The 13,095-nt window shown below is 43.5% G+C and overlaps 1 protein-coding gene across 5 annotated transcripts in view; it reads left to right on the forward strand.

Moving 5' to 3' along the window:
* The window catches only part of ARVCF (ARVCF delta catenin family member), a 641,936-nt gene that overhangs the window by 303,661 nt on the left and 325,180 nt on the right, over window positions 1-13,095 (forward strand). For 2 of the 5 annotated variants that reach the window (XM_084820396.1, XM_084820391.1), the window contains exon 1: window positions 403-825. The exons of 1 other annotated variant lie outside the window; for it this stretch is intronic. In XM_084820396.1, coding sequence (XP_084676522.1) covers window positions 805-825 — 21 coding nt within the window. In that variant the 5' untranslated portion in view covers window positions 403-804. Of the gene's footprint in view, window positions 1-402; window positions 826-13,095 lie in introns of those variants that run through there. 2 more of the 5 variants (XM_084820397.1, XM_084820393.1) reach the window with 1 other exon arrangement.

Below are 13,095 nucleotides of genomic sequence, written 5' to 3' on the forward strand. Positions count from 1 at the left end.
TCCTTACCCAGGTAAAACAACTGACGTGTGCAACGCAGCTTTCAGTGTAATGTGAAAATCCCTGGAAGAGGCTACCAAGCATCAATTTGGAGAGATCACAGAGAGGGCAGGTGTGTAGAGCACCTGTCCCGGTTATTACATCAGTTGCTTCGTCCGCCTTTCCAAGGGGCATTTCTCCAGTGCTGCGAAGAACAAGAAAATCCTCCCATCTCTGGCTTGTTGTTGATGGTGTCAGTGGGGTGTGCCGTGCTTGCTGAGCGCGCCGCTCTGGAGCTGCTGGCTGGCTGGGTGTGGCTAGAAGCTGCTGTAGTGTGGAGCTTCCAGCTGTGACTGTCAGTTTCCGCTTCCCCCCTCCCCACTCCCTGGCAAACTGGGAGAGTTTGCACAAGATAGATCCTCCTTGGGAAAGATCAGCACTACTCCCCCCTCCCCAAAACAGCAGCAGCCGAAGAGATCAGTTTGGGTTTCTCCCTCCTCCCTCAGGAATGAAGAAGGGTGGGGAGGGGAGTGAAATAAAAAGCATGTGAAGAAGAGTCCCCTCCTCCCTTTCTTTCAGAGCAGCTTGGATTGGGGGGCTGGCCTTTTTCTCCTCCCCGGATTGGCTCTGGCGCTGTCTGGATCAATTCAGATGGTCTCTCCAAACACAGGGAGGAAGGAGGGAAAGCTGAAGGCACACCAGACTGTCAGAGCAGAGAGTCAGCACCCCCTAAACCACCCTGCCTGGAAACTGGATTGATTTGGGACTTAATTTTTTTTAATATATTTTTTGCCCAGCAGGGACAGCAAAACTGGCACTTTGCATAAATGCCTGCAGAACTCAAACAGGTTAGTAGATTAACTTGGTGCTTGCTTTCCCCTTTGCCGGCCTTTTTCATGTCAGGCGGGGAGTGTGTGTGGGGGGGAGAAGGTATTTGGTCTGGATGGTGTTTAATGAATGTGTGTGCATTTGGTGTTTTTATTAGCATTTTTAATGTGTCGTGAAGCAAGGAGAGCTGGTTTTTCTTCTTCTCCAGAGAAACAAGGAGAGCAATTCAGCTCGTTCAACTAAACCAGGGTTTTAGAATGTTGGGAGAACTGCTTTTTGTCTTTTGCAGTGTTAACAGTTGAAACGGGGGAGAAGCAGGCTATTGTTTCCTTTGACCTTCCAGCACTGCTTAATAAATCCAGGGAACTCTTAGAACTGTGAATGGCCAGAAATAGCTGCTGGAAATAGGGATCTTACTGATGGTGGGAAGATCTGTTGGGTTTTGCTGCGGCTGGGTCTGCTTTTGCCATGCAGTATTTTGTTAGTGTCTATAGAAAAAAGAGAATGTTGATGGAACCCCAAAGCAAAGTTGTTTTTAGGTCAGATGAGTGACACCTTCTCTGTGTTGGCTTGTTTGTGTGAGTGTGTGAGACAGTATTAGTCAATAATATTACATAGGGACTACGGAAATGCTTAAACAGATTTCTCCGTTACCTGGCCTTGCATTGCAGGGCTGATTTTAAAGAAATAAATGTTTGCAAAATTATACACTTTTCTTCGATGAGCTTTTGCTTGCTTACTTTGAGACAGCATCTTATGAAGGAACTCTAAAGAGAGAAGGAAAAGAACCCCAGTGGACTATGAAATGTGATGTTTTAAATGGGGCTATTTTGCTTTCAATCTTAATTCTGCCACCTTGTACACAGAAAATGGTACATTCCAGTGGGCATGGAAAGTAAAAGTTAGTTGCTGATGTTTTGAGTCTTGTATATATCTTGGCTATCGGGAGAAGAAAACCGCTTATCCTGCTTTGGTCTTTAGAGCTTCAGGTTGAAAGAGGTTTGAAATCAGGGTTAAATCAATGTGGTTTAAAAGATGTGTGTCTGCTGTCCTTTTGAATTTGTGCCTCCCTATCTGTACTAGATTATAGGTGGGCTGATATGTTAGGCATGTATGTTTATGTATGATGGTCCTGTCTCAGGGCTCGAGGTCTGATAGGGTGACCTTCAGCTCTGTGGCAAACCCTGTAGCTCCAAGTATTAGGAATGTACATATATGGGGTTTGTCTTTTGTGGGGATGTTGAGTTCACATTCTCCTGATGGACTAGTAGAGTTTTTTAAAAGCATATATGACCCGGGCATCTATTGTTTTTAAATTTTTCAAACGCCATTCCTCTTTGAAAGCTCGCTCATTTGTATTCCTTGTGGTGGAATACAAATGTGGACACCTGTGGACGTTGCAAGAAGTGAAAAGTATTTCTCATTGTCTTTTTGTGCCGCCTGACCTGAAACTATTTCAGCTGTCTCTTTGCATGCAATCAGCTGTTAATGTACACAAAGTTAACAACAGAAATCTGTCTCTTTGGATATTTTTCTACTGGGAAGGGGGGGGGGAGGTGGAGAGACAAAAGCATAGAGATAAGGAGTAGAATGTTAAAAAGACTGTCTAGGATTAATGTAACATCCACATATATATTTGGGCGGGAGGGAGAGAGTCAGTGACAGAAGACTGCATATATTGGGGAATTATTATTGTCTTAACTGTGTCGGATGTACTTTTCCCATGCCACTCTTATTTTTCAGGGTCAAACTAAGAAAGATTGGTGTTGTGGCTTCAATTTTAAATGGACTGTCAGGCATTTAGGAGAAGATAGATGTCTGTTTTGCTTCCTGTGCTCTTTTTGGATGGCACAGGAGACTAGATTAATTGAGGCGGTTTTTAAAGCCTGAATTCCTCACATGTTTAGAACTGCAGATGAGTGTAAGAGGGTCCTTCCTCATAAGGACATTAGTGGCTCCTGAACCCAATGCTGTCAAATAAATTTATTGTCCAACAGCAGAGGTTTCACAGGCTGGGGATGAGCAGTTATAAATCCCCCTCCTCCAAACCACATACAGTGGCTGATAACATAAATCAGCCAGTGTAGGGGAAGAGAGTGAGAGCTCATTTGAAACGTGTTTTGTGTGTACACCCCAAAATATAAAACCTGGAGGCCAAAATTGATGTGACGTGGGAATCCATGATCCAAGCTCCTGGACGGAATGTTTAACCCTTTTTTCCTACACCATTTTCCTGTTTGAGACCCCCACCCCAAGTTTCTACCAGCCTCTTTGAGGGGGGAAAAGACACATGATGCAGTCTTAACAGCAACTTCAAGGTGTGTGTGTGTGTGTGTGTGTGTAATTTTGAACAGGAAAATAGTTCTGGGGGAGGGGTAACCTCTCTTCCATGGCTGCTGCTCTGATCAAACTTGGAATTTCCCCACAGCTACTTTTTGAGTTACAAAAATAAAATGTCAGGGGAGATGATCATGTATCGCCTATGTGATGTCTGTAATGAATTTTAGGGTTTGCAATGTTAGGTGCATATCTATTATTACATTTATATCCTGCTTTTTTCCTCTTGCAAGGAACCCAAGGTGGCTTGTGTGGTCCTCCCCCCACTCCATTTTATCCTCACAACAAACCTGCAAGGTAGGTTAGGTTGAGAGTCAGGGACTGCCCCAAAGCCACCCCCAGTGAATTTGATGGCTGAGTGGGGACTAGATTAATGTAGCAAGGTTGCAAATTGCTTAGTTAAAAGCCTTAAAGCATTATGTGGGGCTGCCCTTAAGGCTGTTCTGAAGCTGGAACTAGTGTAGAATGCAGCAACTCGGCCCCTTTCAGTGTGCAGCTCCTTTGCTGAGGGAACTGCACTGGCTGCCTATTCGCTACCGGGCCAGGTTTAAGGTTTTGTCATTGGTGAGTAAAGCCCTAAACAACTTGGGACCAGGATATCGAAGATAGCATCTTCTTCCTTACCAACCTGCCCAGTCACTGAGGTCATTGGAGGACATGCTCCTGGTGGTTCCACATGGACCTATGGCCTGACTGGAGTCCACCCAGAAAAAAGCCCAGTGTGGTGGCTCCCATCCTATGTAACTCCCTGCCTCTGGAGGTCCAGCAGGTACCAACCCTTGTTTTTGGCACTTCCTGAAAACAGCTCTTTTGGAAGCCTTCCTTGGTTAACCAGCCTTGTTTTTTTTTGTTTTTGTTTTTAAGAATAAATTTAATATAATGCTTCATTCTTTTTATCTTTTGTTCATTTTATCTCTCGTTCTGGAATCTGTTAAGATGTGGAGCCATATACAAATGTAGTAGAATCATAGAATAGTAGGGTTGGAAGGGGCCTACAAGGCCATCGAGTCCAACCCCCTGCTCAATGCAGGAATCCAAGTCAGAGCATCCCTGACAGATGGCTGTCCAGCAGCTCCAACCTCATCTTGAATGCTTCCAGTCTGGGAGAGCCCACCACCTCCCTAGGTAATTGGTTCCATTATCGTATCGCTCTAACAGTCAGGAAGTTTTTCCTGATGTTCAGCCATAATCTGGCTTCCTGCAACTTGAGCCCGTTATTCCATGTGCTGCAGTCTGGGATGATGGAGAAGAGATCCTGGCCTTCCTCTCTGTGACAGACTTTCAACTTCAAACTTGAAGAGCGCTATCCTATCTCCCCTCAGTCTTCTCTTCTCAAGGCTAAACATGCCCAGTTCTTTCAGTCTCTCTTCATAGGGCTTTGTTTCCAGTCCCCTGATCATCTTTGTTGCCCTCCTCTGAACCCTCTCCAGCTTGTCTGCATCCTTCTTAAAATGTGGTGCCCAGAACTGGACACAGTACTCCAGATGAGGCCTAACCAGTGCTGAGTAAATAAATAAATAATAAGTAAAGCATTAAAAGATCTTAACGACACCTAAGGGCCACCAATGTTGGTGCCTCATGAACCTGTTGGGGGTGTGTGTTTCCATAAAAGGGGGCACCACCAGTGAAAAGGCCCTCTCTCTACTTGACACCTGCCCAAACTGAGAGATCCTCAAGGTCAGGCAAATTCATATGGATAAAGGGGTCCTTCAGATCCTAGTCTGACGTCATGGGTGATTACCTAAACATATGCTTGAAGAGGCCCTTATTCTCCCATGTGATGTCACTTTTGCCCCTGAAGGAGCTACTCAAGGCTGACTGGAAATCTCAACACGTTGGTGCCTGTCCAGAGGGCTTGCTGTACCTGGAGTTGGCACCCACTTTATGCTGGTGACAGCAACACCCAAAAAGCAACTTTCGTTGAGATAGAATAAACAGCCTTTATGCCAGAATCGGGTGGTACTGGCCAGCATGGCAGGGAGCTAAGCTCCTTTTAGGTCCAAACTCCAAATCAAAGAGAGCAGAAAAATGCTAAGGAAGGCAACCGCTAAAGAGGACTGGTTGTAGCTAACCCATCTCTGCTCGAGAAGGAGGGGGAAACCCACACCTTAGCAACTCATATGCTTCTCATCAAATTATACCCAACTTGCTTGGTTGACGTTTCTTGTTCCGAAAGAAGAAAGACAGCTCTATAGAGCAAGCATGAAATTAGAGTTGTTTTGCTTAAAAGGGTAAGAAAAGGGGCACCCACATAGCTAAGCTGTTTATAGGCAAGCCACCTGGATCAAAGGAAAGTGCTGTTTGCTCCCCATGGGCTTTTGTGAAACTCAATCTGTATAGTAGGTGTTGTAACTCAATATACTGGGAAGTACAGATTAGCGTCAGCATGCCCATCACAATTTTGTGTATGCCTCCTTCCAAATATCTAATATCACTGCTCTTTATTGGGTGTCTGAATTGTGTAGTTCTGTTTCGTTTTGGATTCGTAAAACAATTTGTCAAATGGGGCTGGTTCTTACCAATTTATTGTTGTTGTTGATGATCTAAGTACATGAAAAGAACTCCATACGATCAGTGTCTCTAAAAGCAAGAAGGCCTTTACACCACAAAAGCGAAGTCCTTCAGTATATCAAGAATGTCAGAAGAGTCCTGATGGATTAGACCAAGGGTCCATCCAAGTTACCATTATGTTCCCTGCATTGGCTAGTCAGATGCTTCTGGAAAGCCCACAAGCAGGGCATGAAGGCCTCAGCCCTGCTTTTTATTCCCCGGAAACTGAGATTCAATGGTATAGTCAGGACCTGCAACAAAATGTTGCAGTGTATCCTCACCTAGCAGGAGTGCTCCTGTTCAGGGTTCCAGCTGGTCATTCCGTCCAAGCAGGGAATGCACGCTTCTCTATTTCTCCCAACATGCTCGGCCCTCACTGGGCTGTTTTGGTTATTTGTTGCCTTCTTTTTTGTTTCTACTTATATACTTCTGCAAACTGTGGGGTTCCCCTGAGCATGCTGATCATTCTTTCATTTCATTTCATTTATTATATTTATATACCGCCCAATAGCCAAAGCTCTTTGGGCAATTTACAAAGATTTAAACCATTAAAAATACATTATACAAAGCATAAACACCATTTATATCGTAACATATAGACAAGACAACAGACACACAAACAGTACTGTGCAAAAGTCTTAGGCCACCATTAGATTTGTTGTTTTAGCAATGGTATAATGACCATATATAATTATTTCTCAGTCTCTTCATTAGAATACAACCAGAAAATACAGGAAATTTGTATGCAGTGTTCAACAATAGAAAAAAAAATCAGAAAAAACAGCTTCCATAGGCTAAAGTGGCAAGTATTTAGTGTGACCTCCCCTTACACTAGAGTAACAGCAGGCGCCTGGCCAGGAATGGTCTTCTTGGAAGGGTAGCAGCCAAGAAACCACTTTTGTGGAAAGGGAACAGGGTGAAATGGCTAAGATATGCTAAAGCTCACAAAGATTGGAATGAGGATCGGTGGAAAAGAGTATTATGGAGTGATGAATCCAAGTTTGAAATTTTGGGGTCCAATTGTCGACAATATGAATGAGTGCTTGCAGCCTTCAGTGAAATATGGTGGAGGGTCTGTCCTGGTTTGGGGCTGCATTTCTGCCAGTGGTGTTGGCGATCTTGTCCGTATTGATGGGATCATGAATGCTGAAAAGTAGAGACAGGTTTTAATTCATCATGCCATTCCTTCTGGAAAGCGCCTGATTGGGAATGGTGTCATTTTTCAGCATGATAACAATCCCAAGCACACCACTAATGCAGTGAAATCATATTTAGCGAGGAAAACAGCTGATAAAACACCGACAGTCATGGACTGGCCTCCACAGAGTCCAGACCTGAATATTATAGAGGCAGTATGGGATCACCTGGACAGAGAAAGAAATAAAAAACAATCTACATCTAAAGAAGAACTCTGGGAAGTGCTGAAAGAAGCCTGGTATAATATACCAGAAGATTACTACAGAAAACTTCAGGACAGTCTCCCCAAAAGAGTTCAAGATGTGCTTAGAGCCAAGGGAGGTCACACTAAATACTGACTTTTGCCTGTACATATTTCCTGTATTTTCTGTTTGTATCTTAATACAGAGACTGAAAAATAATCATGGATGGTCATTAAAACTTTGCTAAAACAACAAAGCTGGTGGTGGCCTAAGACTTTTGCACAGTACTGTATATCTAAAGCAATTTTAAACAATCAACAATAAGAAAAGTCTAGGATCTGATTAAAACCTCATCACATGCTGCCAAACATCTGAGAGAAGGGTCTTAACCCAGTGCCAAAAAGATAACAATGTTGGTGCCAGGTGGGCCTCATCGGGGAGATGGTTCCATAAGTGGGGCACCACCCCCAAGAAGGCCTCTCCTTTGTTGCTGCCTACCACACCTCCCTCGGAGGAGGTACCTGGAGGAGGGCTTTAGATGCTGAGCATAGTGATGGATATTTCATGCCAGGAGAGGTGCTCCATGAGGTATTGTGGCCTTGACACATGTAAGGCTTTATAGATTAAAACCAGCACCTTGAATTAAGCTCGGAAACATATAAGCAGCCAGCCCAAGCGGGCCAGAATTGGTACTATATGTTCGGGACTTCTTGTTCCTGTGATCAGTCTGGCCCCCGTGTTTTGCATGGGCCTCAGGTTCTGAGCTGTCTTCGAAGTAGCGCCACGTAGAGTGCATTGCAGTAATCTAACTTGGAGGTTACCAGTAACCCCATTTTGGCTCTAATCCAATCACCACATCAATTCACTATCAGAGAGGCTTTTGCTGCCTTTAAACGTTTAGTTCTTGTGACTAATAGCCACGAATAGACCTTTCTTCCATGGATTTGCCTAATTGCCTTTAGAGCCATCTGTGCCAATGGCCATCTCACAAGGAATTCCATAGGTGATTTATTTGTTTGTTTGTTCAAGTTATATCCTGCCTTTCCACCAAAAATGGTGCTCAAGGCAACTACCATTCATAAAATACAGATTAAAACAAGAACTGAACTAAAATGTAACATAAAAACAGATCACTTAAAACACAATAAAAGAAACAAACTGCACCCAAGCAGACATCTGCTTTGAGGAGTAAAGCTCTGGTTTATAAACAGGCTAAAAGAAACTATCCATTTGTAGGGTTTTAGCACGCAGTCCGTCTAGATAGCTCAAGTAACATTGCAACTATTTAACAGCCAAATAAGAGCAACCAAGTCATAAAACATTCTCATAAAAGCCAAATTCCAGATGAATTGAAGCCCAGCATCCCAATCCCTTCTGACCGGGAACCACCGTCATGACAACATTGGCCCCAACTATTACTTAGAGTTCTTCTGGAAACACATCATAGCTCATGGCTTTGCCCCCAATTCCAAGGACTACAAACTTACAGCTTGATGGGGTTGCCTATGGGGAAGAAACACCCCCAAGAGATCTAAAAGTGGCAATCAAGGAGCTGCAGGGTGTGTCAGGATAGTTCTTCATGGTAGCCTTCTGGTTGCCCCATTTCCAAAAGAGATAACATAAAGCTGGGAAAGGTGCATATAAGGTTGGCCAAAATGATCAAGGGGTTGGCACAGCTTCCCTCTGAAGAAAAGATTAAAACAAGGGTGGCGAAACCTTCTCCCCACTCCCAAAGTCTCATTCTCTCAGGTGTAACCTTCTGGGAGCCACGTTCTGTCATGGGTGGGACCAGAGCCAAAACTGGGACTATAGCCTCCTCTTTCTCACGCACACGCACACCCCCCCATTCATCAATCCATCTTCCTTTTCTCTCTCCCTTTCCCTCCCAGTTGCCATCCTTTCCTTAGCCTCCCCCCCCGCCCCATGGCAATTAAGTTTAGAAAAGAGCTTCAATTCATGGGGGGGATTTGGACGGGGGTTGCAGCTTGTGGGGAGGGAAAGGTAGCCTTTCCTTTCCCACCTGAAAATTCACACACATACATACACACACACACACACACACACACACGTGAAAGGTTTTTGTTCCCCATCCTTGATGTACAGTATTTGGGGCTTTTTAGAAAAAAAGATGATTAAGGGAGCGATCCTATGGGGATAGGTGGCCGCCTCCAAACTCGTGGGCAGCCATCTACCCAATGCACAGGGGATCGTCTCCTCCATGCTCCAGCTGCCCTGGATTCTCAGCTTGATGGCTGATTTCGGCTGTCTAGCCGTGGGAGATTGGAACGTTGGGGTGAGGAGGCTGGATGACACATAGGAAGTGTTGTACCAGCACTTCCACACTCCCCGCCCTGGGAATGCCCCCTTTTGCCCCGCTCCACACTGCTCTTATGAGCACAGAGCACAGAGATGATCCACGCTGCCTACAAGGAGGCGTGAGGGGGATGGGGAGGCGGTTCTCCAGGAACTGACCCATCCTATGGCCATCTAGCTGCTGTCTAGCAGCCATGCGCCCTAAGGTGGTAAGTAGAAGAGGTTCATAAAACTATGCCCAGGGTGGAGAAAACAGATAGAGAAGTAACTTTTCTTACTCTCTAATAAGACCAGAACTTGTCAATCAATTTCATTGTGTGACCTCAATAGATTCAGAGCTGGGGATGTATGAGAATTTCATTTTTGGTCACCAGACATGTGAGTAAGTCCTGTTCGAAGCTCCACGTGCAAGCGTGTGTCCGCTGGCAAGATTTGTAAATTGTTGAACATGTGCTCACGTTCATCTCATTCCCGATTTCCAGTTTGATTTGCACAAAGTTCCTCAGTAGACTGAATCAGCCCTGCTTTAGCCTGTGGAGAAAAGTTGCACAAATTAGGAAATTTGTACAAATTTTGGTTAAGTTGCACAAATCTCCCATTTGCTCCGATTCCCAGTTTGATTTGCACCAAGTTCCTCAGTAGCCTGAATCAGCCCTGCTTTAGCCTGTGGAGGAAAGTTGCACAAATTAGGAAATTTGCACAAATTTTGGTTAAGTTGCGCAAATCTCCCATTTGCTGCTCGATTCGCACAAGTTTCCTGTTCGCACAGAGTGAGAAGCAATCACAGACGGGAATCGAACATGAGGCAAGTGGCGAAACAGTGTTCGGAGACTCTTGTTTGCCCCTCCCTATTCATGGCACACAAAAGAAGGGTCTTGACTAGAGATGTACAATTTCCAGAAATGTTGAAGCCATGGGGGAAAAAAATTGTGTTGTTTTTTTTTTTTAAATTGAGAGTTTGGAAAGATTGAAAAATAAGCAATATTTATTTTTGGCGCTCTTAACAGATCTAAAGTCACCTTGTTGCTTTAAGACAGCCTACCTCAACGTGGTGCCCTCCAGATATTTTGGACTTCAGCTCCCATCAGCCTCAGGCAGCATGGCTAATGGTCAGGAATGCTGGGCACTGTAGTCCAAAACATCCAGGGAGCACCAGGTTGGGGAGGGCTGCTTTAGGAACATAAAGCAGCTTTTCTATTCCTAGAGTTATTTCATCTATTAGTTTGCTCATGAAATTTATCATTATATTTTAAAACGTTTAAAAGTAAACTCAGTTAGTAAATTTGTAATCATTGCCTGAATAGATTAAAACTACTTTAAAAACTACAGCATCAGAAACACGGGATTCTATAGAACAAAACCCAAGCTGTCAAGAATGCACATTTACTGCCAAGAATGCACAATGATGACTCTACTCACACGTTGGGAAACAACCTAAATGTCTATCAGTAAAATATACTTTAGATCAATAATTTTAATAAGGAATGAAAAAACTAATTATGGCCGGAATCTTACAGAGAGGATTAAAAATATATACTTTTCCCCATGGCTTCATTATTTCCAGACATTTTACATCTCTAGTCTTTCTATAAAACTGTTTTTATTACATAGTTTTTTTAGAAATCATTTAGAGGGGACTAAAGGCTGGGTAACAATATATAAATATTTTGTCTTAAATTCTAAAAGAAAATATTTCATAAGCCAAAGCTGTTCAATTTTTCTAGTTTTGGGGGAAAAAACAAAAATGGTCCTTGGGAAAAAAATGGGGGGAAATTCCCCCTCCCAAAAAATATTTTTCCATTTTTTCTACAGGCCTTCACATCTCTAGTCTTCACACAACACATAATCCATACTTGGGATTCATTGCCACACGAGTGGAATACAACAGAGCTATAAGCACTACATGGAAGGGCCTGATTTGGCACAGGGGTTCCTAGCCTCCTAACCTTGTACTGGATTTTGGGGAGGAGAGTGCTGGAGATTCTCTCTGTCTCTCTCTTTTAAGACCCTACAAGAAAGAAATTATGGACTTGAGCACGCTCCGGGAGAGAGCGCAGGACAGGAAGGCCTGGCGTGCTATGGTCCATGGGGTCACGAAGAGTCGGACACGACTGAACAACAACAACAAAAGAAAGAAATTGCAGTATTGAATAACAATAAACGACAAACGATAGGACTTATTTTCTGCGCTTCTCACTGTTGGGATAACCTTTGCTTGTTTAAATCAGGTGGGCAATAGGGGTGAAGCCCTGTTCTTCAAAGATTTGCAATCAATAACCTTCTCTCCTCCCTAAGAAGCACTGATTCTTGCCAAGGATAACCAAAACAGAGGCACACTGGAATTACTAAGCAAAGCAGATGACCCAAGCAAATGACTGAATGCTTTGGGAAGGGAGGAGTTGATGAAAAGCAGGTGCATTCAGCGTAATTCTTCTAAAACCTGTCTGCAGTGAAATCTAAATAAACTTTTTAATCTGAAAAGTAGCAGGAGAAACATCAGGAAAATGTCTGTCTTGGTAATGACAGATAATGGTAAAAAACAAAACAAAGCTAGAATGAAAGTTTAGGCCCCAACCTAACAAGGGAAAGATTAGGCACTCTCTACAATTGAACCCATTTGTCATTCTCACAATGTATTCTAGCTGCAATCTTAAACACACTTAACTGGAAGTAGGCTCCATTGAACTCAATGGGACTTGCTTCTGAGTAGGTATGCATAGGATTGCACTGTCAGAATGTGTGTGCATATTACTATAATGCTCTACATGGGATTGCTTTTGGCTACCCATTTGTTTCTCAGATCAATTCCATATTTTCACCTTTAAATCCCTGAACAGTCTGGGATCATAGCATCCGAGAACCACCTGCACTCATATGAAGATGCCTGACCCTTAAGATAATTTGCTGAGGCCCTGCTTTATGTCCTGCTGCTCCGGATTTTTGACAGGAGGCTTGAGGCTTTTTCAGTGGTGGCACCAAGATGGTGGAAAACCCTGCCAAAGGACCTTTGTTTGGCCCTGTAGCTGCTCATCATTCACCGGGCAGCTAAAACCTTTCTCACTTTTAGATGCAGCATTTTGAAATGTGTGTTTTGTTTTTGCTGTTATTTTATTTTGTTTGGAATTGTGCTTTAATTTTAGTTTTATTGCATTTGGTTTATTTTATGTTTTATTATTATTTTTTGAAAGATGTTTAAACTGCCCCTCATCACAAGTGATTCCAAGGGAGTTTGCAAATGTGATTAATGTGGTCGGTATTGTTTTCGATCGTGTTACAGTTGCTAGCTCTCTTGAGTATATTTTTTAACATAGAAAGAAGGGTAAAAAGTATTGCACAAAGATTTTAGCATGACCAAGAAACAGAACCCAGGGCAGAGTGATGCAGTTAAGAACATGCTTGATTCTCATTGGCAGGGGTCTTTACACCAGAGGTGTTACTAAATGCTTTCATGTCCTCTCATATAACTGAATGGTTGCCAGTCACTCCAAGGTGTGTGTGAACCTTTGGACTTGAGGATGCTGTGGCAGCGAGGGTACTACCCCCCTGTCAATGGGGAGCATGACCCTCAATGACAGTGACCTGCAGTGGGAATTCTCCTCACTGCTCACTCCAGCCATCATTTATTTAAGGACCAATCCTATCTTGCTATTTGTTGTGACCAAGAAGCAGAAGTCAGGTGGCTACATGTGGTTCCCAGGTGGTCTCCCCTCC

This window comes from Heloderma suspectum, chromosome 13 (genome assembly GCF_057233095.1).
Source record: "Heloderma suspectum isolate Gila_16-S chromosome 13, 16-S_ref, whole genome shotgun sequence".
NCBI lineage: Eukaryota > Metazoa > Chordata > Lepidosauria > Squamata > Helodermatidae > Heloderma > Heloderma suspectum.